The sequence below is a fragment of the Erpetoichthys calabaricus genome, chromosome 4, assembly GCF_900747795.2.
Source record: "Erpetoichthys calabaricus chromosome 4, fErpCal1.3, whole genome shotgun sequence".
NCBI lineage: Eukaryota > Metazoa > Chordata > Cladistia > Polypteriformes > Polypteridae > Erpetoichthys > Erpetoichthys calabaricus.
The window spans coordinates 48,992,838-49,017,999 of NC_041397.2; the positions used below are offsets into that span (position 1 = coordinate 48,992,838).

General features: G+C 37.1%; 1 protein-coding gene across 2 annotated transcripts in view; it reads left to right on the top strand.

The window, feature by feature from the left end:
* The first annotated feature begins 1,692 nt into the window (after positions 1 to 1,692).
* The window catches only part of LOC114650014 (acyl-coenzyme A thioesterase 9, mitochondrial-like), a 60,613-nt gene continuing 37,143 nt past the window's right edge, over positions 1,693 to 25,162 (top strand). Inside the window, exons 1-8 of one of the 2 annotated variants that reach the window (XM_028799432.2) lie at positions 1,693 to 2,052; positions 8,941 to 9,038; positions 12,725 to 12,751; positions 16,314 to 16,359; positions 18,155 to 18,325; positions 18,406 to 18,443; positions 23,278 to 23,361; positions 24,467 to 24,570. In XM_028799432.2, coding sequence (XP_028655265.2) covers positions 2,048 to 2,052; positions 8,941 to 9,038; positions 12,725 to 12,751; positions 16,314 to 16,359; positions 18,155 to 18,325; positions 18,406 to 18,443; positions 23,278 to 23,361; positions 24,467 to 24,570 — 573 coding nt within the window. In that variant the 5' untranslated portion in view covers positions 1,693 to 2,047. The remainder of the gene's footprint in view (positions 2,053 to 8,940; positions 9,039 to 12,724; positions 12,752 to 16,313; positions 16,360 to 18,154; positions 18,326 to 18,405; positions 18,444 to 23,277; positions 23,362 to 24,466; positions 24,571 to 25,162) is intronic. The other variant, XM_028799433.2, reaches the window with a different exon arrangement.

The window sequence follows — 25,162 nt, forward strand, 5'->3', positions numbered from 1 at the left end:
GCATGTGTATTGCGCCAACGTTTTTGAATTCTTTACGACGTTCTACTTTGTTAACTACTCTTTGTCTTGTATTTCTGGCCCCAGGTGTGGTTAAATCTCTTGGCACAAAGTCTTGTCAAAAGATCATGTCTCGTCGCAGGATAAAAAGTCTCGTCTCCCAAGATTTTTTTATTATAATAGAGAGATTTGATAAGGTTGCACATAAGAGGTTGGGTATCCAGCTAAAAGATGTGGGGTTCAGGATATAGTGCGTAGATGGGTGCAAAATTGGCTAAAACACAGGAAGTGGAGGATTATGGTACAAGGAACTGTATAAGAATTGGGTGATGTTAAATGTGGTGTCCCTCAGGAGTCAGCACTAGGACCTCTGGTATTTTAATTTACATAAATGATCTGGAAAGAATTATAACAACAAGCAGGTTATGTTTGCAGATAACACCAAGCTAGGTGGAATGGCAGATAATTTAGAATCCATTGAATCATAGGGACATGGGCAGCATACAGGCTTGGGAAGATTTGTGGTAGATTAAATTTAATGTAAGTAAATGTAAAGTATTACACATAGGAAGGAAAATATTAGATTTGAATAAACAATGGGAGGTCTGAAACTTGAAAGTATGCCTGATGAGAAGTATCTAGGAGTCATAGTGGACTTGACACTGTCAACCTCCAGGCAGTCTTCAGGAGCCATTAAGAAGGCTGACAGACTGTTAGGTTATATAGAAGGGTGTGTAAGAGTACAAGTCCAAGGAGGTCATGCTTAAGCCTTACAACACAATTGTGAGGCCTCATCTGGAGTAGTGTGTGCAACTTTGGTCTATGTGTAGTAAAAAAGACATACTGTATCCACCTAGAAAAAGTCCAAAGAAGAGCGAAGTATGAGTAATGGGGAAAGATTGAAGTAGTTGAACCACTTTAGTTTAAGCAAACAGAGGTAAAGTGGGGACATGATGTGTTTAAAACTATGAGAGGATGAACATAGTTATTTTATAATGAGTCCAACAAGAACATAGGGGAACAGTTGCAAATCTGTTAAAGGTAAATTTTGTGCAAACATTAGTAAGTTTTTCTTCACACAGAGAACTACAGACAAATAGAGTAAGTACCAAATTGTGTGGTTGACAGTATAGGACTCTGGGGACATTCAAAACTAGACTTGGTGTTGTTTTGGAGGAAGTAGGTGTTGTGCTGAATGGCCTGTTCTCGTTAGAAATTTTTCATATGTTCTAATGTTGGACAGGCATCCAGTCCAAGGTTGGTTCCGGCCTCTGTAGCACAGAAGATGCATAGAGGATTCAGAATATGGGTGGGTTTATGTTGTTAGTGTTGTGCCTACAGCAGGACCAAGTTATTGTGACTAAATGTGCAAGATCTAAAACGCATTTCTGTCTTTTCTATAGTTTCCATTTATCTGCTCCTTTGTTACAATGCGGCTCAAATTAACGTATTTGTAATTTTTCAATGTTCATGAATATTAGTTTTTGATTAATTAATCTAAAAAAATAGTTGCTTAATTTAATTCATTAGATAATTGTACTTTGCAGTCTTCAGCTTTTTTCCCATTTGTAAACGTTCATTCCGCAAATGTTCTTTTAGAATGAGTATGCAGCAGAGTGACTGAGTGTGTTCTTAATACTGTAATGCGTCTGTGACGTCACGTGCCAGCGTGCATGCGCGCTGAGGCGGATTTTCGGGAACCTTGCAGTAAAACAACGCCGCGAGTTAGGCTAGCCGTCAGAGGCAACAAATACAGCCTCACGTTCAACAAACAAGAACAAAATTTACAGAATTTAGAAAAATGACAAGTCACGCAACCGGTACTGAAGATCAATGCAGTCTGTTGCTATGACGAAGCCTTGAAGAATGCTCCTTTGTCACGTGCTGCAGCATCATTGACTTTACGGGAGGGTCTAGCAATAGCAACGGAGCTCAGAGAAACTCGGCTGCAGATTCAAGAGTGACCTGGAAGTGAATTGTCTTTTAGAAAACCACACAGCCAACTGCAACGTGAAGCACTTCTAACGAGACGAAAAAAAGACGTTTTAAAATGCGGTAGGCAGGATATGAAGCTTGATCTCCTCCTTCATGAGGGCACTCCTTTTTTTTTTTTAGTTTTTTATGATTTTAACTTGCATAACAATAGTGTTAGGAGTATGGGGTGCTTCATACAGTTTTGAGCCGCACCCTTCATTCCAGCTTTCAGCGATCCAGAGTCTGAGAGGCAAAATGCGGGCTCATATATAAAGTTCATCAAGTCAATTGAATTGTATGCTTCATGTTTATATTTATGGACGTATATTTACTGTACGCGTATGTTTGTACATTAATGAGATCCGATGACTTGGCTGACCTGTAGGAATTGTGAGTGAGCCCTACGTTAACCCCGCGCCCCGTCCAGCTCTGGTTTTTTACTTGCTGCCGGCGAAGGCTCCGAAGGTCATCCGAAGGGTCCAGTAGATTTAATGTTTAGTATATACCAAAGCAACCTTCTTTTCCATGCACAAGTTGCTGATAGCAGTTAAAGTGGAAAATGCATTTGATCGTCATGTAGTGTGGGTTAGCACTGCCCCATGTAACAAGCACCAGCATTACAGAGGTGTGTGATGGTGGAGCCTTCTATTTTCTACTAGAATGGGAAAAACGGAATCGGGATATAAGGAATAGATTTTGATGTAACGTGCCCGTCCATTTAAGTATGACTGTATCGTTCAGTTATTGCTAGTGACAAGATGCAGTTTTATCTTGGTTTTGGCGCTTTGATCTTGAGACTACTGTTAATTTATTATTTTCTCACTGTCATACCCACCAGTCCGATCATTGGGAAATAACGGATTAAAAAACACCTAGAAAAGCGGAATGTATATGAAACTCTTAACAACGAAGTAACAAAACACACTACTACTTTATATTAGTGATATACGCATTTATGCTTTCTATATTCCAATAATATTTAGAGCCCAGTTTTGACATTTCTGGTGTCAAGGCTTTCATCATTCCTGGAATGGATAAAGCTGGTTTGAAAATGTTATTAGTTGTTGAAATATAGTGTTTGTTGAGGGGTTTAAGTTTGTTTTCTTCCATATCTGTTTGCAAATGTACAGTGTAAATGGTTCATACAGTATTATTAAAGAAATATAACTATTTCCAGTCTAATGATATTCACTATAAGTGCTCAACCTTTGATATTTTCAGTGCCATCTTCATAATTGTCATTGCAAGTTTTATGGATTATGTAGTGGTGCAAAATATAAACCTAGATTGAAGGAGTTCTGTTTTATGTAATTCACTGCTGCATTACAGCACAATGTATGAAGGACAGGTTAAGGGAGGTAATGCTTCTATAACACACTTGTGTTACCTCACCTGGACTACGGTGTACGGTTTTGACCTACATGTTTCAAAAAAGACATAGCAGCACTAGAAAAAGTCCAGAAAAGAGCGACTATGCACATTCCAGGACTAAGAGGTAGGCGCAGTGAGGAGAGATTGAAGGAGTTGAACCTTTTTTAAGTTTAGAGGAATACTCCACCTAAGCATTATATATTTTTTATGGGTTACATACCATATGTGTTTTGTAGTGATGGATGAGAAAAAAAGTGTAATCTCATGTTTTTATGGAGAGAGAGAGAAATGTTGAGAACGTGCTGATTACAGTGCATTGCCACACCCACCACACGACGAACCCCCTGGATTGGGACCTGAGTGCAGACAGGTGACCCCTCAGCACTACACTGGAACAGTGAGAGGTTTTTTACGGTGGCTGGAGTTCCAATCCTGCAACCAACCCCTAAGTTTTCCCTGTAAATTGGAGGACCTGCTTGTAGTGCTGGATGCAGAGTAGCGTCATACCCTGGACAGTGCAATGCAGGGTAAGGGTCTTGCTTAAGGTGCCAACAGGGTAGAAGGTAGAATAAGTTTATAGTAGAATGGTGGTCTGTGTTGACCAATGCTGGCCCACAGCAAGCAAGACTGAAAAATGTATGTGAAAAAATTCACAGTACTCGTTTTGTGTAATCCACATGTCAGTGTTCCAGTCACATACTCACAATGTGCAAAACGCATAGATTTTTTGTTAAAATATTGTTAAATACTAGGGGGCTTTGCCCCCTGCTCGCTTTGCTCGCCAACCCCTGTGTTTGGTTAAACGGATATACAATTTAATATCTTTTTTCTTCTTTGGAATTGTTTCAATTTCATTATTTGCACTGTTACTTTAAAGCTTCATTAAAAACAATATTGTTTAGAGACACATTGTGACAACACAACGTATAACTGCCTGTGAGTGAATATTGTTTCTGTTTCTATAATATATAATCTGACTTTTTCTAATGTTTGTCCCTGTGATTGTCATAGCAAAAGCTATTCTCACGGTAAACTGTAAACATTTTAATACGAATGGCATATCACGATCTTCTTTGGTGTGTAATGTTATTCGTGGAATATATACATTGCCGTTCTTTTTGCCCGTTAAAATTTGCATCGTTTCTCCGTGATCATCAATATACACCCGACCGAATTGTGTATTCTTTGAAAGTTAACTTGTCGTTGCTTTAACTGTTCCGGGACCACAGATTCTCATAGCGTATGGTCCATTATTGTGTAAATCCACATTTTGTGCATTGAATGATGCGAATGCGAAAAGACTTTGTTGTCTACTCTTTGCCTTTTTTTTCTGACCTCGATTTGTCCTGCTGTTTTTTCAATTACACCTGGTTCTGATGATTAATCACCTTTTGTTTGCAGTAATGCGATCTTTTCTATCTTTTCTTTGATATTGTAGTGACTGACATGATAAAGTATCACAAAAGTTTTACTTGAACAATCGCTGACTTCCTAACCCCAAACACAACTTTCTAGCACCCTCTCCAATGCATTTACCGCATCAATCAATACCCCGCTATCAGTCTTCCGTGCTGTACTCCACCCTCCCTCAATCGGACCGAACAGTCACTTAAAACCAAAAAGCCCTCAACCTGGCTGGGACGCTACAATACTTTAGAATTTTACTGCTTTCATATTCTGTACCTTTGTCTGCATGTGTATCTCGCCATCGTTTGTTTGAGCCTTTTGAATTCCACTGCTTTCATAATCTCTTATCTGCCTTTTTTTCCTCTCCAACGCCTTTGGGTCTGTATTCTCTGTATTGTCCATATACACTTTATATGTGCTGAGAGCACATGATCTGTGTGTACTACGTGCTTTTACATGACTGTGTGTTTTTTGATGGGTGTGCTGTTATATACATATCTTTTATAAGTAGGGCGTGTCTTGGAAGAATCTCATGTTCCACATCCCCGCGAGACGTTCCTGGAACAATCTCTTGGCACCAAGTCTCGTGTTTACGGTCCCCAGGAGACGCTCCGTGGCAAGTCTCTTTTGTCTCGCGGGTCTTTTAAATGTTTTCTGAGAAGATCACGTATTGTTACCTTGCTTTTGCTTTTCCAGGATTTTTTTTTATAATAGAGAGAAATGCTTCTGAAAAATCATTGTGGGCATAAACAGGAAACATAATTTGCATGGGATTGAACTTTTAATTTGAAGATTTTTTTTTTATCATTGTTTGCTGTAGTCAGCATATGGTCACAATAAATGGTCACAATAAACAGCCGTTCTATCACAAACTTTTTTTTTTTAATCTCTTGTGAAGCCAACCCAGACACAGACAGGCAGGAGAAAGGTTTTGCCACACTACACACATTTATTTACAGTTTAAAGTGCCCAAAATACCAGTCAACACAACATACCAATACACAGTCCCTACTTGTAGCCAGTCCTTCTCCCTCCACTCCTCCTTAGGCTTTGTCCTCTTCCTTCTGACTCCAGCTCCCCCGAGTGGTGGGACTGGCCCCTTTTTATAGGAAGGACTCCAGGGTGTGGCGGAAGTGTGGCCAAATAAGGCCCTGGAAAGGTCCATGTGCCCCCTTAAAACCTGGGGGGCTGCCCTCTGTTGACCCGAGGGAGAAACTGTCCCAAAAACACTCTCTCCCTGGGTCCTTCCACAAACTGGGGGTCCCGGCCAGGCAAGAGTTCTGGCTGCCCACCACACTCTGTTCTCTATGTCAACATGAAATTAAAAGTTTTTCTCAGTCATCACTGCAAAATGCATGGGGTAAGTAACAGAAAAAATATATTTTTGAGTGGAGTATTCCTTTAAGCAAACGACGATTAAGAGGTGACATGATTGAAATGTTTAAAATGAAGAAAGGAATTAGTACAGTGGATCCCATACATCCCGTAACAAGAACATGGGGACACAGTTGGAAACGTTTTAAAGGCAGATTTTTCTCAAATGTTAGAAAGTTTTATTTCACACAATGAACCATAGACACATGGAATAACTTACCAAGTACTATAGTGTAGAGTAGGACTTCAGGGATCTTCAGATCTCAACTTGATGTTGTTTTGGGTAATGCACAGTAGGTGAATAAGATGTGGCAATTTGTTGGACTGAACAACCTGTTCCAATCACAGTTGTTGTACTGTATTTATTTATCAATCAGCTGTAATAATTTGAACGTTCTGCATTTATTCATCCTCATTTTGATGCTGCTTATCCATTTTAGTGTTTTGGGGAGTTTGTGTATAACACTACAACACTGAGTTAAGAGAGGAGCCAAGTGTGGATGGGGCACCATTGCAATGTACCCTTACGTTATGTTCCTGAAGAACCCCATGGATATGAAAACATGGATAGTGAAGCATTGATGTTATGGGAAAAATAGGGCTAAGTTCCAGCAGGATGTTAGTTCGGGGTGAGACAGGGTTTGGCGGATGCATTAGCCCCATCTGATCTCGCCCCTCAAGGCTCAGTAAAGATTGGAAACAACAGAGTTTTGCCCCTTTTATAGTCCAGTTCAATCATCTTCAAGGCACTCTGTCAGAAGCTGCAAGCAACCACAGCAGTGCCGATCTGATGACCTCACTAAACCATCCAATTGGTAGTAGCGATGGGCGGTGTGTACAGAGGTCTGGGATTTAATCATTGGAAGCTTATGACCCGCTGAGAATTCCTCATTTTTGGGGAACAATTGTATGCCTCTGTCCCCATCATGAATGGGGTTCACCAGCTTACCCACACCTTTCTGATCTTGGTAGACTCGCATTAATCCATTTAGCCATGGGCATCTAAGGGCATCACAGACTTGTTATTGGTCAATCTCACGTTTTTCTACTGTGCGATAGACATCTTGGAATTTTTTTTCCCTCTGTGCATGGCCACAAGTGCAACCTCCTGATATCCATCTCAGGCCTTATCCCACGGCCTGCAGTGATGACATTATCCGTCATCAAGCGTGATTAAACTGTGGGTGTCAAGTAATTTTTACACTTTTATAATAGAAAATAAGTGAATCTGCTGGAGTGTGGTCTGCTCATAGAGGATTTACTGTATATACAGTACTTAAATTTAGGGTAGCCAGTCATATTAGCAGGCACATTTGATTAGATTTGAGAGAGGATTGCCTTTAGTGCATTACAAAGTTGAAAATCAAATTTTAGAACCTTTGAGATTTATAAACTGAATACTTTTTAACATATAAAGTAGGGTTGCCAGATTAGAAAATTAGAAATACAGGACCATGTTCAATACTGAAAGTGCAATTGCATACACCACAGTTAGCTTCAAAACAGCTTCTGCCTTATTTGATGAATGTCCATTCACTGGAATATTCATCATGAAATTTACACTTACGTTTTGGTATCTTGGGATGAATGGATTAGTTTTTAAGTTAGAAAAAAAGTGGGCCATGGCAAGTAGTAACAACACACTTTGTTGACACTGTATATTGCAATGCTGATACAGAACTGTACAGCAGTGCAGCTGGAGAGCAAAATATTAACAGTGTCGCTGTCCTCAGCCAACCATAGCAACTGAACAAGTTGCAGACAGGCAGGAAACACTAGTTTCCCCGTAACATTTGGGTTATATTCATCAAGAGAATTTGAGAAAAGAAAGTATAAATGCTTATAAAGTTTCAACTAAGTACCGTAAGAAGGTAGTAAAAATATATTTTTATTACAAAGTTTGTTAACGAACTAAATACGGGACATTTGGGTGTCCCTGAAAGGTCAGTACGGGACAGGGGACAAAATGATCAAATATGGGACATGACCCGTATATAAGGGAAGTCTGGCAACCCTAATAAAAAAGGCAAAGCTGCCTAAACTATTGTCAGATTTGTTCAAACTTAATTATTAGAAAGTTAAACAGCAATGACCACTTGGCCCTTATATATTAAAATAGCTTAGTGGTGAAATGTTTATTGTTATACTGGCATAAGTAATATTTTTTGCCAATTTTTACAATTTGTTTATTTAAGTCAGAGACTTATTATTTAAATATAACAAAATCAGCCATATAGGATTGGGGATATGTTTAATAAGTAGGTACTTTATTGGTCCCAGTGAAGCAACTGCAGTGAAACAGCAAACAGATGTACAGTACATAAAAACTACATGGAGCCGACTTCAGTTTAAACAGTAAAATAAATTACTTGGATTAAGAGGATCTAAAAATGTTACAAATGTATGTATGCTATGTCAATAATCTTATAACATATTAAAGGTTATTCTTTTCTGTGTACTATTTTAGACATTTCAAATGATCGCATTATTGATTAAATAAAAATGTAAAAAGCAATATTTAACACTCTGCAAGTGCACATAGTACATTGCTTTAAACTCCATTACACCTCTGTAAGTTATGGTTATATCTTTAGTTTCCTTTGACTACAGGTTGGAAGATCATTTTAAAAGAAAACGTGAAAGATTGGACTGCTGTTTATTTTGGTGCAACATCCTGAATTGGAATAAGATACAGTTTGAATGGTTAACATGATAAAAAAGTACTTTTTTTATGCAGATGCGTAGTGGCAAGTAGTTGTTTATCTGTTTTTAAATGCCCGATGAACAGGAAATTTATGTTTTAAATTCTTTTTATAGGTTACACTTGCTGAACAGAGTGACCTTGTTGGTCCATAGGATGCTTCATACTTCAAGCAGTCTTCAGAGAGGTGTACAGTCTTATACCATGAATGAAGGTAAAAAAAAAAATAGATATGAGGGGTGCTCAGTTATAAACAGGAATTTTCATGCTCTGTTCTTATAAAGAGTGCAAGGTAGACCTGACTCATTGGAGAAACACACGCATGTTTGAACTTTTCGTTAGTAGTGCTACCTGCTCTTTTTCCCCTTTGTGTCAGTTGTAATCAACGTGTTGGAGCAGAAGGTACAAGTAGTGGTGTGCTGCAAATTATTATTAATTTTTTGACAAATGAAGGAGTCATCTCAGATTTATTAGAGACGTAAAAATCAGTTTGGGGACAAGTGTCTCTCTCTCTCTCTCAGTCTAGAGTGTATGATTGGTGCAAATCATTCAGAGCGGGACTATCATCTCTTTGGTCCACTTAAGGAATATTTAGAAGGGAAGAAATTCAAGTGGAATGAGGAGGTTACTGACGCTGTGCAAGAATGGGTCAACATGCAGTCAAGAGACTTCAACTCTTCTGGGATTTAGGAGCTTCCTGAGCACTGGAACAAGTGTATTACAGTGGCAGGAGACTACACAGAAAAATAGTGTGTAAGTCGTTTCATTATATTGAATAAATTAAGAGTAGCTCATAAATTCCTGTTAATATTTGAACGCCCCTCGTATACATAAAATATGCCCTACAAAAGTGGCAGGGACTCAAATGCAGATATTTGCAGACTCATTCAGAATGCCTTAAAAGTCTTCTTGATTATGCATTACTGTTAAAACATATTCCAGTTATTAATGCATTATTATATATTTTGCCAAAAAATATTAGTGGTAAAAGTGAAGTCATCATTTGCAGTTAGAGGGTTGTATGAAATAAGGAAATTTAACATGTTTAAGTTTTTTCTCCTATACATTTTTATGTAAAGTTTAAAGTGCTAAGAAATAAATGTAAAATCCTTTACCAGATTTTAAACTAGTCTTCAGTTTTGCCAGGTCACCTGAAGCATGGCTTACTGTTCAAGTAAATTTATATGTTTAATAAATTTTGTGCAGTTGTTTTCAAATTAGTTGTGTTTTTGTATGCATATTCTAGGGTGCTCAGTTTGACTAGTACATAATTCACTTCTAGTAAAATTGGTGCCTAATCTAAATTATTTTTTGTTATTTAAATTGCTCATCACTTATTTTATGGAAATTTCAACATTCTTATATTAAAAACACTATGGAAAATGCATCTGTTCTTGTTCAATTATCTTGAGCCACTAAGAAAACCACTGCATCTTGACCTGTGTTTTGTGCAGATGAGTGTGATTGAACCGAGAAATGATGACAAGTTGTTCCACTAAGTTTTCATCCTAACTTGCCCATCACAAACATGTATGTAAAATAATTCCATAGATACTGTGCCATAGCATTTAGGGCACAGGATGATCCATGAAGAACATGCTTAGGAGGTCATCTTTTGAATCTTCTGATGATAAATTTGAGCTGCAGTACAGTCCAGACAGAGGAACAAAGGCTGCTGTGGGTTTGCATCCCAATCTTCTGTGCTTCACTCCATGCAAGTTTAATTGCTACTTTATTAACCACATCTGTCTAGTAATAAACATGTCCCCTGTTTTCTCTCAAAAACATACAATTGGATTACGCATAAAGTTTCTAAAGTGCAGCATGGGGATTATGAGAACGTTCTGCTCTGCAGTGTCCCATAATAATTGCACATTAGATGTTTTGGAATCTGTACTGGAAGACGGTTTATTTCATGTCACCTGACACACTCCCAAATGGATTGTGATTGGTTAGGCCACTGTGATATGCAGAATTTTCAGTCTTGTACCTGAGAGTATTGTGCCTGTTTTTTTAGCTTAATGGCACTAACATTATCTTGCTGAAAAGAAAGGAGGAAAAACATATTTGCAGATGGACGCACATTTGCTTTGAATTGTTCCCCCAGTAGTCAAATATATTCAAACACTCATTTAAATTCCAGTGTATTCCATGAAAATTTATAGCACACCTTTTAGCCTGAAGGTCGGGTGGATCCATAGACTCATGCGGTTTTTTACCATGTTATTATCCACCTATGTTCATGTATCATTAGGACCTTGGATTAATTGATTCATTCATTGGTCTAAAACTAAATTATTCATTCAGTGGACATTTAAGTTTTATCACAATTATTATAACACTGACCATGAAGGCAATTGTGGTGTTTAAATCTCCCTGCTGTGCTTGTTAACTGAATAATATTTCATACTAGCTAACATAGCTGAAATACTCAGCATTGCCCAGGAGGAAAATAAATTGTTTTTTTTTTTTTTTTGTAATTGTTTGAGATTTTTTAATTGTTTGAGAAAAATATAATTAAAAAAATGACAACTTTAAAAATAAACATACATTAACAAACAATGAAGACTCACTAATGTGTTTGTCTTGCGGTCTTTTATGTATGTTATCATCCAGTTGATGCTCAGAACCAGCCGACTCTATTTAATTTCAAAAGCAACAGGGGCGCAGTGGTGCTCAAACTTAAAGAATGCTGGCCATCACCTCCAGTTTGCCCTCTGGTGGTCATTCTGAGTGTCAACTGGATGATAAAATGCATACAAGACTGCAAGTTCACCCCCCCCCCCCCCCCTACCCAGAAGGGGGTGGGTTAGGGTTGATTTCACCTTACAGTATTTTTAGTCGACCAATGAGAAACATGTACCAAGTTTCATGAAAATCTCTCCAGCCATTCGAAAGTGATGCTGGAACATACATACATACATACACACACACGTTGACTTTTTTATATATATATATATATATATATATATATATATATATATATATATATATATATATATATATATATATATATAGATTCTGTAGGCCTCTTGTTTCTATAAGATTTTTATACATGAAAAGAATGTTTGCTGTTTGTAAAGTTTAATGTAAGCCCAATTTTTTATGATAGAATTGGTATTCAAGTAGGTGATTCAAGCTGTTATGTAAAGTGGGGCAGAGTGGTGGCTCTGGGGCTAAGGATCTGTGCTGGTATCCAGAAGGTTGCTGGTTCGAATCCCCGTCACTGCCAAAAGAGATCCTACTCTGCTGGACCCTTGAGCAAGACCCTTAACCTGTAATTGCTCCAGGGGCACTGTACAATAGCTGACCCTGCGCTCTGACCCCAAGGGGTATGCAAAAACTAACAAATTCCTAATACAAGAAATTGTGTAAGGCGAAATAAAGAACAAAAAAAAAAGTGTGCTCCACTGCCTCATCAAATGACAAAACTAAACAGTAACCTGTGCCACAGAAAACTACAGTTTGTATAAGTAATTCCTTAGTGGTTTGTCTAATGGCAGCACACTGGCATAATAATAACCAGCGTTCTGGATTAGAGTTCCTCATCCAGTCTTAGCCTTTGTGCTTTCCTCCCAGGTTCACAAATATCTTCAGGTTAGGTTAGCTGCCAATTCTAATTTGCTAAAGTGACAGTGTTCGTGATTTTATGCAGGAATAGGCCTTGTGATGGACTGGTGCCCTGCCCAAAGTTGTTTCCTAATGCTTCTAGGAGAGATGGCAGCCTTCCATGACCCTCAATTGGATTAAAAAAGTTAAAGATGATATGTATTGTTTGTCTTGCATCACAGATATAAAAAATATCAACTATAGAGTATTGGTATAAATAGTGTATTGCAGTTATTTGTCCTCCACCCCTCATGTCATCATGTTTTGTATGTTTTCATTTTTTTCTTGCAGGGCACTCTCCTTTGCACATAAGTGATGGTGTGTTGGTAATACCTAATATGCATGTTTTAATAAATGGCAATGCAGCATTCGTTAAATAAACAAGCAAAAATAAACCAGCCTCAAAAGGAGATTTACATGAAAATCCATGGCATTCGCCTTATTATCTTGAAGGCAGCACTTGTTAATGAAATAGTGTTTCAGTCATATGTGTTAAAGAAAAAAAAATAAATTCAATAACTTTATATGATTACATAACATTTATAATGATATTCTATTATGCATTGTTAAAATATATTTTCCAAACTGCAATTTATTCCTTGCAGTCATGTAATGTAAATTGTATTTATATAATTTTTAATTTATATTATTGATTTAAATGCTATTAAGACTTATTAAGATTATTAACAATGGGTTGGATTTCCAGGTACAGTAAATTTCCTTTTGAGAGAAGAAGGATGCATAATACTGGCATATACTAATGGCTTCATTCCTTTTTTTTTTTTTTTTTTTTTTACTCTTTTCAGTTTATAATCTGTGCTTTGCCATTCTATTAGCAAGAATTTTTCATTAATTCACATTTGAAAGTAATACATTTTGTTTTAGTTGTTCATGTGTGCACCAAAAGTATAATTTGGGTGCATTTCACTTTGTACTTTCTGACTCAGAAGTAACTACTTTTGATTTCTTTTATCTTATTTCACTCTTAAGTTTTTATTAAATGGTAATATGCAGGCCAGTGCAGAGGCAATGAGGGATCTCACAGGAGCCTCATATTTAGTATGAGGAATTCTGAGCATGATAATTTTTTTCGTTTCATGAAAATATCTGTTCACGTTGTCCTGTTTAAGAAATTAGTAAAAATTAGTAAAATGTGAATCTGGATGCGATCAGAGTATGATAAACTGCTTGGCAAGGAGAGGTAACACTGGAATAAGACATATAGTGCAATACTGATAGAAATAGATCTTTTAGTCAAAAGAGTAGAAAGTAAAAACAATGTCTCTGTTAAGGTCAAACAACACTAAGTTATAGGAGGTGAGGATAAGCAGTAAATCTGTATTAGGATTAGTTTCTGGAAAAATATAATTTTAGGAGCATCTGCTATAATGCTAAGAGGTTGTAAAGGAAGAATGTTTGGTGGAAAATGGTGGAAGAGGTTTGTGGGTGAACACAAAAACGGGAATCACAAGAGGATGTGACAACTCGCAAGTTAGAGCTGCTTCCTTTGGACCCAGTGGTCTGTGTTTGGATCCCACACTTGGTTGTTGCCTGTGAGAAGTTTGAACATTTTCCACATTGTTTTTTCTCAAGTTGTGCCAAATATCTTGCTATATCTCCAAAAACATTTCGGGGTAGATTCATTTTCAGTTCTAATGTCAGTTAATTGGCATTTCCATTAGGCACTTGTGAAGGATTGGTGCCTGTCTAGGGTTGTTTCCTTCCTTTTGCCCATTACTGTAGGGATAGGATCAAGTCCCACCTCAGCCTTGAATTTGGTTAAGTACGTCTGAAAATGTTACATGATGATGTAGTGCAGATGTAGAAAAGGTAGGTGAGGAGAACAGGAGGTGCTTTAAGTAGTAATTTGGTATAGATGAGAAAACAAAGGGATATGAGACAGAAGATATTAAAATTTAAAGTATATACAATAGTGAAAGGATTGAGAGTTAATAAGAAAAGACCAATATGGTGTTTGGAGACAAAGCAATATTGTTTCTGTAAATAAATGCTCATGTAAATCCTTTTTATTACAACAACAAAAATCAATTTAAAAATAAAGTACATGTAGACTGACCAGGATCATGTTGAATACTAATTGCTTCCATTCCCCATTATAGAAGTTTGATGATCCTGAAGTGTCCAACTTGTTTAGAAATGCAAGAATAATTTCCATGGTTATAGAACATGCGAAACAGAATAAAGGAGACCCAGAGATTACATTGTTTGATCAAGCCAGTGCCCATGGAACTGTATCTCACTAGCTGACAGCCAACACGCTGAGCACCTTTCATTTTAGGTTTTACATTCTTCTATAAAATACATTACCTCTTTTCTAGACACAATTCACCTCTAGGATGTACTATTATTCGGTTCTCTGCCCCAATGTATAGACGCTGTGAGGAGTTTTGAGAAGTGTAATCCAGCATGCTCCAGTCAGGAGTTTTATGAATGACCTGAAGACATCTGGATCTTGGGAGATCTTGTGGTTGCACTCATAAATAGGGCAAATGTGACTTTAAGCCTGCAAAATCCTTGCAAAAGGCACAAGCTTAGGACAGATGGCACTAACATTGTTAGTGAGAAGCCAACTAGAGATTGTGTTTTTTCTTTTCTCACTCATTTTAACACTTGAAATCTAACAGAAAGCCCAAACTGCAAGCTATGTTGGGGCAAACAGGGCTGGAGTAGACACTCTTTTCCTGTGGCACAAGCCAATCAAATGAAAGTTTCAAGTGATGATATAATAATAATAATAATTCTTTGCATTTATGTAGCACTTTTGTCACTACTCAAAGCGCTCAGCAATTGCAGGTTAAGGGCCTTGCTCAAGGGCCCAACAGAGCAGAGTCCCTTTTTGGCATTTACAGGATTCGAACCGGCAACCTTCCGATTGCCAGTGCAGATCCCTAGCCTCAGAGCAAATACTGACACAACAGCAAACTGGGTTAAACCCAGTAAAGACGAAGACATAATAAATCACTCAGGACCCATGTTTTTCTCACTTCAAGTCAGGAGAGACACTGGTGAAAATGGCAAAGGACAATGGAATTTCAACTACAGCTGATGAGAGGCGAGACACAAGAGGTAGTTTACGTTACTAAACAATCCCCTCTCTGGCAGGGCACGCAGCAGGTGGCCCCTGTTGAACTTTATGATCTCTGTAAGGAGAGGATAGAGGAGGAACATGACCAAAATATCAGTCTGCAACCCTTATATGTCAACAGAACAGACAGAGAATATGCAGTACTTCAGTTGGTGTTAGCTATGATGAGCTTTCCGGGTGGTCACTCTGGAGCAGGCTTGTTGTATTCAATTAAAGGAGCAGCAGGGTGAAGTTGAATTTCCAATGTTGGGAAGTATGTGAAGGTCGCACCCAGATAGAGTGCATACAACACTTCTGTACATACACTGAGCTTTTTATTTTTTCTGTAGCCAAAGCCAAATTTTATGTAACTGTGCACGGTGAGCAGAAGAAGTTCCAAAAACAAAATCCCTGGCATTTTTTAGGTCTTTTACCCTGACCGGTAATCTATCTTTTCCATCATTTTTCTTAATTAGGATATGTAGATTTGGTTATTTGTTTTTTGTTAGAGCTCATTATTGAGCTGCCTGCAATCCTTTTTTGAATATTGTTTAATTTTTGCTTGGCTAAAGAAGCTGGTTATCTTAAGTTAGGGCAGTCTGTGCTTTTGGGATTGCTTTAAACTAATACCAACATTCTGTTCTTCTCTTGCAGTATAAATTCTCTAGCAAACTAAACTGCACTTTGAACTCTTGCTTCTTTACACATACTTATTCAAATCATAAAGCACTCAATGCAGTCTAATACTGTTGCCATTTACTGCAAAGCAATAATATTGAATATTCTTTTTTTAAGTGAGAAATAAACTGAGAGAGATTGTTGGAGTTTCTACAAACTGGAGGTACAGTAACATATGATATTTATATTTTTCACTGTGCTGTTTATTCCTACTTGCTTCTAATTTCATTTGATATCTGTGCTTTTACGTGTGTAGCTGCAGGTAAATTCCACACAAAACGTTTTGTAAACAAATTGACTGGAAGCTTTTAAAATGATTTTTCACCACAAATCAAACTTAAACAAATGTTTCATTAATAAAGTTGCTGGTATTCCCTTGCCAAATGTGATTTTATTGTTGATGTATTTGCAGATACATCCTTGTTACAAAGAAGTAGGTCAAAAGATTTTTCTTTAATCCTTGTGTAAATTGGATGCATGACTCTTAGTTATTTTATTATAACTTATGGTCTGGTAATTCGTGGTAGGACTCTGATTTACATGGAACTTTGTAAATTGTTGCTATGTATGTCTGTGACTTGCTATAAATCATAACAAACTTATTCACACATGGCACATTCGTACTTGACAATGATGGAAATTTGCTTCTTGGAAATAAAATGAAAAAACTGAAATAAAAACAGTCAATGGATAATGAAGATGTGATGAAAAAATACTTAATAATTTCTGTTATATTATTAATTTTGAAAGATTACCCATCGCTGAAAATAACTCAGTTTTGAAGTTATTGAGTCTTTAATTATGTCTAGGTGGATATTACACATTAGTGGTGGTTGAAATGACTCCCTACTCACTATGAAAAGTGCTTTCAGTAGTGAGAAAAGTGCTCTATAAATGTAAAGAATTATTATTAATTATTATTACCAAGCAACTCTGATAAAATCACCTACTTTCAGTACCTTGGAAAGAGCTTTGAGAGACTTTCTGTCATGTCCGAATTATTTAGGTGTGTATAGCTGGAAGAAAATAATTTACTTCCAAAATATACTCTTGTTGCACATCATGTAATTCTAGAAGATACACATTTGTGTTGTGTTTTTGTCGCACTACCAAGGCTTATATATACCAAGAAGGAAAAAAGGTAATTGTGAGGAGATTGAAGATAGCTTCTGCTCTGTTCTTTTGTGATCACTGTTTGAGTTTATCAGTTTGTGATGCATTAGTTATAAAACTGATAGTTAGTATTTTGTATTTATCATATTTTAGTGAGTAGTAGCCTTTTACATAATTTATGGTAGTTAATATTAGTACTAGGGTGTTGTTGTACCATGTTAGCCATTGTGAATGTAGTGAGAAGTCAAGCAAAATTACACCTTTTATTGGCTAACTAAAAAGATTACAATATGCAAGCTTTCGAGACAACTCAGGCCCCTTCTTCAGGCAACATGTAATATAGAAACTGGAGTTCCCTGTGTTTATATAGACACCAGGACAGATACAACACTGGAAAACCTTTAAGTGAGACATCGTAAATGTAAAAAATTAGTAGACCTCTTCAGGCTAAGATTCATTATGCAAGATAGGAGAACAATCTCTAGTCAAGATCTTTGGATAAGATAACCGTCCAACAAAGTCTTTTGAAGTTTCTGATGAGTTTTTCAATACAATGTAGGTTAATATGGAAAAACAAACATGAAAATATGCTCTCGTATATTAAACTCTGAACCTGAAAATGTATTGCATAATTAGCATTTCTTTGAAATAATAAAAGTAGTATTGTCCAAAACTACAATTCAGTGTCCATTTATACAGTAAATAAAAGTTCAGGGGCTTTGTCTGGAAGTAGAATTCTGAAAGTAGATATAGCTATTACATAATAATATATAATTGTTGACCAACTCAGTTTTTTTGGAAGTGCCATTTAATATTTGTTTATAATTGGGTTTTTTATCACTTAGTGATCACCAGCAAGCTATGAAAGATAGAACCACTTTGAGTTCTTTACTTGCAAACCAACAGGAAGATTTGCCTTCTCGTCGTATAAAGGACAGCTACGTTGAGATTCTCTTGCCTTTGGGAAGTCAGCCAATATTGCGAGAGAAATATCTCAACGTTCACAATAGTGTAAGGTAATAAATTCTAAAGTTATATGGCATAGAGTTTTTGTGCCAAGTTGTTTGATAAATTCATGTGTTTTTTTCCCTGACAGATTTGGCAGGATCCTTGAAGATCTTGATAGTATAGGAGGTATTTATTTCATTATTACAGCCAACAAGTTGAATTACTTTTCTGATAATTAATTTTTAAATCAGCATGTTATAGGCAGGTAAACAGCAATGTCTGTTTATAGATATTATTATTTAAATAGCAGTTTATATGATCAATGGAATCCATCTTAATAAAGGACAAGTGTCTGTGAATTTGTGTCTCTGTTAGATGTCATTTGGTATGGAATTCATAAAAGCAGTGCTAATGCTTGTGGTGCACTATCTGTTGGAATGGAAAATACAATGCATTTTATGTCCTGCATTACAAAATACATTCCAATAGATGGTGCATTGTAAATGTTAACACTGAATATAGTGAGGTCTGTGTTGATTACTTAGATTTCAGCCTGTTTTAGCTTGGTACCACATCTAGTTCTAAATAAAAAAAAAAATAATGAAATAATGTTATTTCATTGTTTTTTGGATTGTTTTGTTTTTCTTTCAGTTCCAGTGTCCACACCAGGGGCCTCTTGTAGAAATGGTACATATGCACAAAAATGTTGCGTACGCCTGTTTCCATGCTCACTTTGTGATGTGTAAAAACTAAACTTGGCGTAAAGTCACGCACATTTTCATGGCAGCCTCACACTGCACGTACACATTTTTATGCTTAGTTTTGCAAACTGGCAGCACCCAGCGTCAAAGCAGTGCTACTGTTTCTGTGTCGTTTCCCTTTCTTTTTCAGATTCACATCCATCATGCAGTCTGTATCAAATACACTGAAATTAATTAATTAATTACATATAATTTACAAATTTAAGGCACTTGATTGTAATCATTCTGTTACAATATAATAGTACATGAAATGACCAAACTATTCCAAATACAATAGCTGCTTTAGCATTGTTACTGTCAGTGCACCACTTTTTTATTTTAACCCATTGTAACTATGTGTGGTATCACTTCTTCACAGCAGCTGAACGGGAAGGCTGTATAGCAGGTTGTGTAGAGAGTGCAGAGGATTATTGGGATACAGCTTCCTGCCCCAGAGGACATTTATAGCACACAGTGCCTCAGGAAAGCCACCAGCATCTGCATGGATTCCACTCAGCCATGCCACAGTCTGTTTGAACTTCACCCATCCAGCAAACACTTCAGAGCCTTTCCTACACGAACTTAGAGGCTCAGAAACAGTTTCATCCCAACAGCTATAAACGCACTCAAATCAGTCCATCAAGTGCTCCTGGTTGAAGTGCTTGTATTTATAATTACAATTACCTCAGTGTAAACTTGCACTACAACTGTAATATTGTATAACCTGAGCCACTTTATGAACAATTTGCACTCTTTGCACTATATCTACATGTATATTGTACTTAAGCTTTCATATTGTATAGTTTCCATTATTATTTTTTTATAATTTTATAGGAAAATAAGTTTATGAAGAAGTTACATATTCAATCGCATTGTACCATGCAATGACAATAAAGGAATTCAATTTACTAGGAGAGAGCGCATATATGTGCATTTATGATGAAATACGTTAAAGTACAGTGGAACCTCGGTTTGCGAGCATAATTCGTTCCGGAAACGTGCTCGCAGTCCAAAGCACTCGTATATGAAAGTGAATTTCCCCATAAGAAATAATGGAAACTCAGATGATTCGTTCCACAACCCAAAACTATTCATATAAAAATGATTAATACAAAATATAAAGTAAAAATACATAAAACAAATTAACCTACACTTTACCTTTGAAAAGAATCATGGCTGGTGTGAGTGAGTTTCTAAACTCTTGTGGGATTCCACCCAAAAGGACGACACGCGGAAGAGCGTCCCAAAGCAATCGCAGTCTCCCAGTGCTGTAGCAGTTCGCCGTAAAAACGAATCTGAAAAGATCGCGGACATGCTATAAGCGCCTGCCGCCAATGGGTGATACAAGGAACATTATAAATGCGCAGGGCACAGTACTGCTTGGCCACGACCCTGCCTGACTGCTGTGTCTGTGTATACGAGAGTGGCAGATCCCGCTACAATAAATGACCGCTCTGTTGCTGTTTCAAGCTGAATAAAGCTGGTGGTGCAAGACGGGGACTCGCACGTCACAGCACACACACGTGCGCACACACACACACACACACACACACACAGTCACAATGGTGTAGTAAACAGTATACGCTTGTATGGATGTTGACTATATCAGTGAGGCACGCCGACTCAGACGGAGAATAGGAGACGATTGCCCACAATCCCGCAGAGAGAGAGAGAACAACCATCAGCTCAGCTGTGATCACATGACTCTCAGCAGACAAAGCGTATACATACTACTAGTATTGCAAGACGTCGCTCGTTTATCAAGTCAGAATTTATTAAAAATTTTAGCTCGTCTTGCAAAACACTCATAAACCAAGTAACACGCAAACTGAGGTTCCACTGTATATGTATTACCTTTTACAGATAAATGGTTAACTTCATTTAAATAACGTACTGTTTACTGTTAATAATTAAACATGTGGGGGCACAGTGGTGCAGCAGTAGTGATGGAGCTAGCACCTCATCCAGGGATTTTTCCTGCCTCACGTTGAATGGTTGCTAGGACTGGCGCGACCCTGGATGGAGAGATGGATGGCATAATTAAACATGTATAAAAAAGATTTTTCAATGTTACTTAAAAGATTTGAAGAATCAGTTTTCTAAGCTTACAGTTGATTTTACATTTAGTACAGATGCTTATTGTGTGGCGATTGGTTACATGGAGAAATAAAATGGAAGGACAGGGATTGGGGGTTGGTATGTTTGACAGACACAGAACTGCTGCAATAAATTATTCCATCCAGAGTTGCACACATCCCAGCAAGCATCTTGCAGGAGCAGTAACAATCATTGGATGGAGTACCAGCTCATTGCTACTGCTGTGCCACCATGCCCCCACATGTTTAAAACATGTTTTAATGTATTTCCTCATGAAACTAATATCCAGTATATAGTTCAGTATTCTAAAATGTTCAGAGATCTGTAATATCATGAATGTAATGTACTCTGTGTGACAATCACTGCCTGCATGCTTCTGTTGGCGTAAGAGAAAGCCCGTTTAAGAAGCACGTAGCGATTAACAACTGGGCCAGGGAACACATAGAATACAAAGTATTTAACATGCTACTTTAGTTACGATGGGATTTGAGAAATTCTGGTAAATTAAACATCAATTTTAAGATGAAGTTTACGACATTCTACTTTAATGACAAATTAAACTACAAGATTTATGTGGAAATTTTAAGATTAAAGTCGACATTTCAACTTTAATCTCAACATAGACCTTTTTTCCTTCACTGTGTCCCTATTTTATTTTTTCTTCTCTGTGGCCCCAATAAGTTTCTGTATGTCACTCAGACATTTGTCTTTTGATGTTGACTTTGATATCTGACCACTTCTATTTTATTTTGGGCACTGTGCGACTTTGTAAACTTGAACTTCTGAGTGCCACTCCATCAATTTCCTTTAGTTGCTCATATCACTGCTTAAGCCACCAAATAGTGTGTTTTTTCTTGCCTCCACTTCACTGAGCAGGACCTCCACTTTGCATTTGGTGAAATACTTCTTTTTTATATACAGTAATCCCTCCTCCATCGCGGGGGTTGCGTTCCAGAGCCACCCGCGAAATAAGAAAATCCGCGAAGTAGAAACCATATGTTTATATGGTTATTTTTATATTGTCATGCTTGGGGCACAGATTTGCGCAGAAACACAGGAGGTTGTAGAGAGACAGGAACGTTATTCAAACGCTGCAAACAAACATTTGTCTCTTTTTCAAAAGTTTAAACTGTGCTCCATGACAAGACAGAGATGACAGTTCCGTCTCACAATTAAAAGAATGCAAACATATCTTCCTCTTCAAAGGAGTGCCCGTCAGGAGCAGATAAAGTCACAGAGATAGAGAAAAGCAAACAAATCAATAGGGCTGTTTGGCTTAAGTATGCGAAGCACCGCGGCACAAAGCTGTTGAAGGCGGCAGCTCACACCCCCTCCGTCAGGAGCAGACAAAGAGAGAGAGATCGAGACAGACAGAGTTTGTTTTTCAAGCAAAAATCAATACGTGCCCTTCGAGCTTTTAAGTATGCGAAGCACAGTACAGCATGTCGTTTCAGGAAGCAGCTGCACAAAAGATAGCAACGTGAAGATAATCTTTCAGCATTTTTAGACGAGTGTCCGTATCGTCTAGGTGTGCGAACAGCCCCCCTGCTCAATCCCCCTATGTCAGGATCAGAGAAAGTCAGCGCAAGGCAGAGAGAGACAGAGAAAAGTAAGCCGGGTAGCTTCTCAGCCATCTGCCAATAGCGTCCCTTGTATGAAATCAACTGGGCAAACCAACTGAGGAAGCATGTACCAGAAATTAAAAGATCTATTGTCCGCAGAAATCCGCGAACCAGCAAAAAATCCGCAATATATATTTAAATATGCTTACATATAAAATCCGCGATGGAGTGAAGCCGCGAAAGGCGAAGTGCGATATAGCGAGGGATTACTGTATACTTTTGCCATTGTCTTTTAACAAAACACTGAGTGGAAGGGGCTATATATATTGATTTGCATATTCAAATACGCAAAATTTTGGGGTGGGGCTGTAGACTCGTTAAAATTCACGTTGATTGGGATTTATAAAGGGGAAGTGCATGGAACATTGCTTACACACAGTTTTATGCATCTGAAGTTTTTTGTCCATAAGCCATGTTTTAGTGTGAATTCTACGCATGGCATTATACAGTTGGCCCCTGGTTTTTCATTCTTTAAGTACGTCAAATATTACTGATAGATAAGAGGCTGAACTGAAGTTTTTGATGATATGCATGTTAGTTTTACTTTTCTTTTTATTGCAGTTCTCATTTGCTATTCTCACACAAAAAGTGACAGTCATCGCAGGTCTCCCTTGTCTATTGTTACAGCTCTTGTTGATAAAATTGGTATGTCATTGATAAACATTTCATTTTATTTTTCTTTCAATATGAAGTATGTGTGTAAAAGGAGATATGAAAAAGAAAGTTCACATATATAATGTACAAATTTTAGTTGCATTTGTGTTTTTTTGGAGAATGACATTTAATACTGTATGTGTTGCAAATTTTATATTATGATAGTTGGGCATTTCTTTATTCTTGCACCCATATTGCATTAACATAGCTTATAAAGCATAACTGTCTTAAAGTATTCCCTGGATAATTGTGGCTTATTCTACATTCCCTACAGATTAAATGAAATGGGCATTCATCTTTGTTCCTCTTTTTAATATGGCAGAAGCAATCCGCTCAATAAAAAATGGTATCTAGACAATAACACAAACTGATTTGTGGTTCATGTAACCATTTAAAGATCTATGATAGATTTGCTAACTAAATGGCAAAGATCAAATGTGAAAGTAGAAAAAAAAAACAATTCCACTTGCCTTGACGGATTATTATTCTTGTTATTGTGTGGATATAGAAGGCTACTATGATCTAGTTTTTAAGGAGTACTAGAACTGATCATCATATGATTTTGCTTAAGTGATGTAATAGAATTGTTTTATTTTTTATCTTTTTAACCTACATCCTTGACTGGTGTAAATCACATCTAATTAAGGTACTTTATGTGCCAGCATATTTAAGTTCTATTGGCACTGTTTTTGTGATTTTATTTTTTTAAGTGCACCAGGTTGGTTCAACTGGTAAGAAAGCTTGAAAACCCATAAAACCCATCTTCAGTTCAAAGCTGGAGTGCCATCTAAGTGGATTTTGAACATTCCCCCAGGGTTTGCATGAAATTCTGAATAGGACTTTGGCTCCCCAGTATCCATTACTGCAGTGACAACTTTACCTCTTTATTCATGAACTTGCAGTAGACAATAAGCATGTCAGAAAACTAACGTATCAATGGGTGGATTAGGTTTTGTAAGTTTATGAAGATTTTCCCTTTGAAAGTTTGTTCCCTTTTTAATATTATACATTTTTATCCTTTATTATTTTTATCCTTTAATCTGTTATTTGTTTTCTATCCTAAGTATCTCATTAAATTATCTTTTCATCCCCCTAGACATGCGAAGAAATATTATTCATCCTGACTGTGACATAAAATTTACTGGAAATGTCTCTTGGGTTGGAAAGACTTCTATGGAAGTCAAAATGCACATGTTTCAGGTACTGTGTGCACAAGCATATTAATTGTCATTAAGTTTTGCACACGTGGTTACTTAAAGATTGTTAGATTGTTTTTTAAGGGATTTTCTGATTGCCTTTAACTTGTATGGAATGTGATAGATTGTAGTGGAGCAGATGTCTGTCACCTTAATTCTTAATTTATTTCCATTGTATAGCACTACAACGAATTTTAGTCTTTTACATTTGTATTGTAAATGTTTTCAAATCAAATCCAGGAACCATTTTCTCATATAAGTTGTATGAATGTGAGATGTGAATGTGTGTGTGTGTGTATATATATATATATATATATAATGGATATGTATAATAATGGAAAAAGAAATTAACCGACACACCAGCTTCCTGGACATTTACATCAAAAGAAATAATGATGCCACCCTGACCACAAGTGTTTACCATAAAGAATGCTACGCAGACAAGATTTTACACTTCACCAGCAACCACCCAGTATCTCATAAATGGAGCTGTGTTAAAACTCTATTCAGAAGAGTCCACACCCATTGTAATACGAAGGAAACAAAAATGAATGAGAGACGCTATCTCTTCCATCTTTTCACTTCAATCGGATACT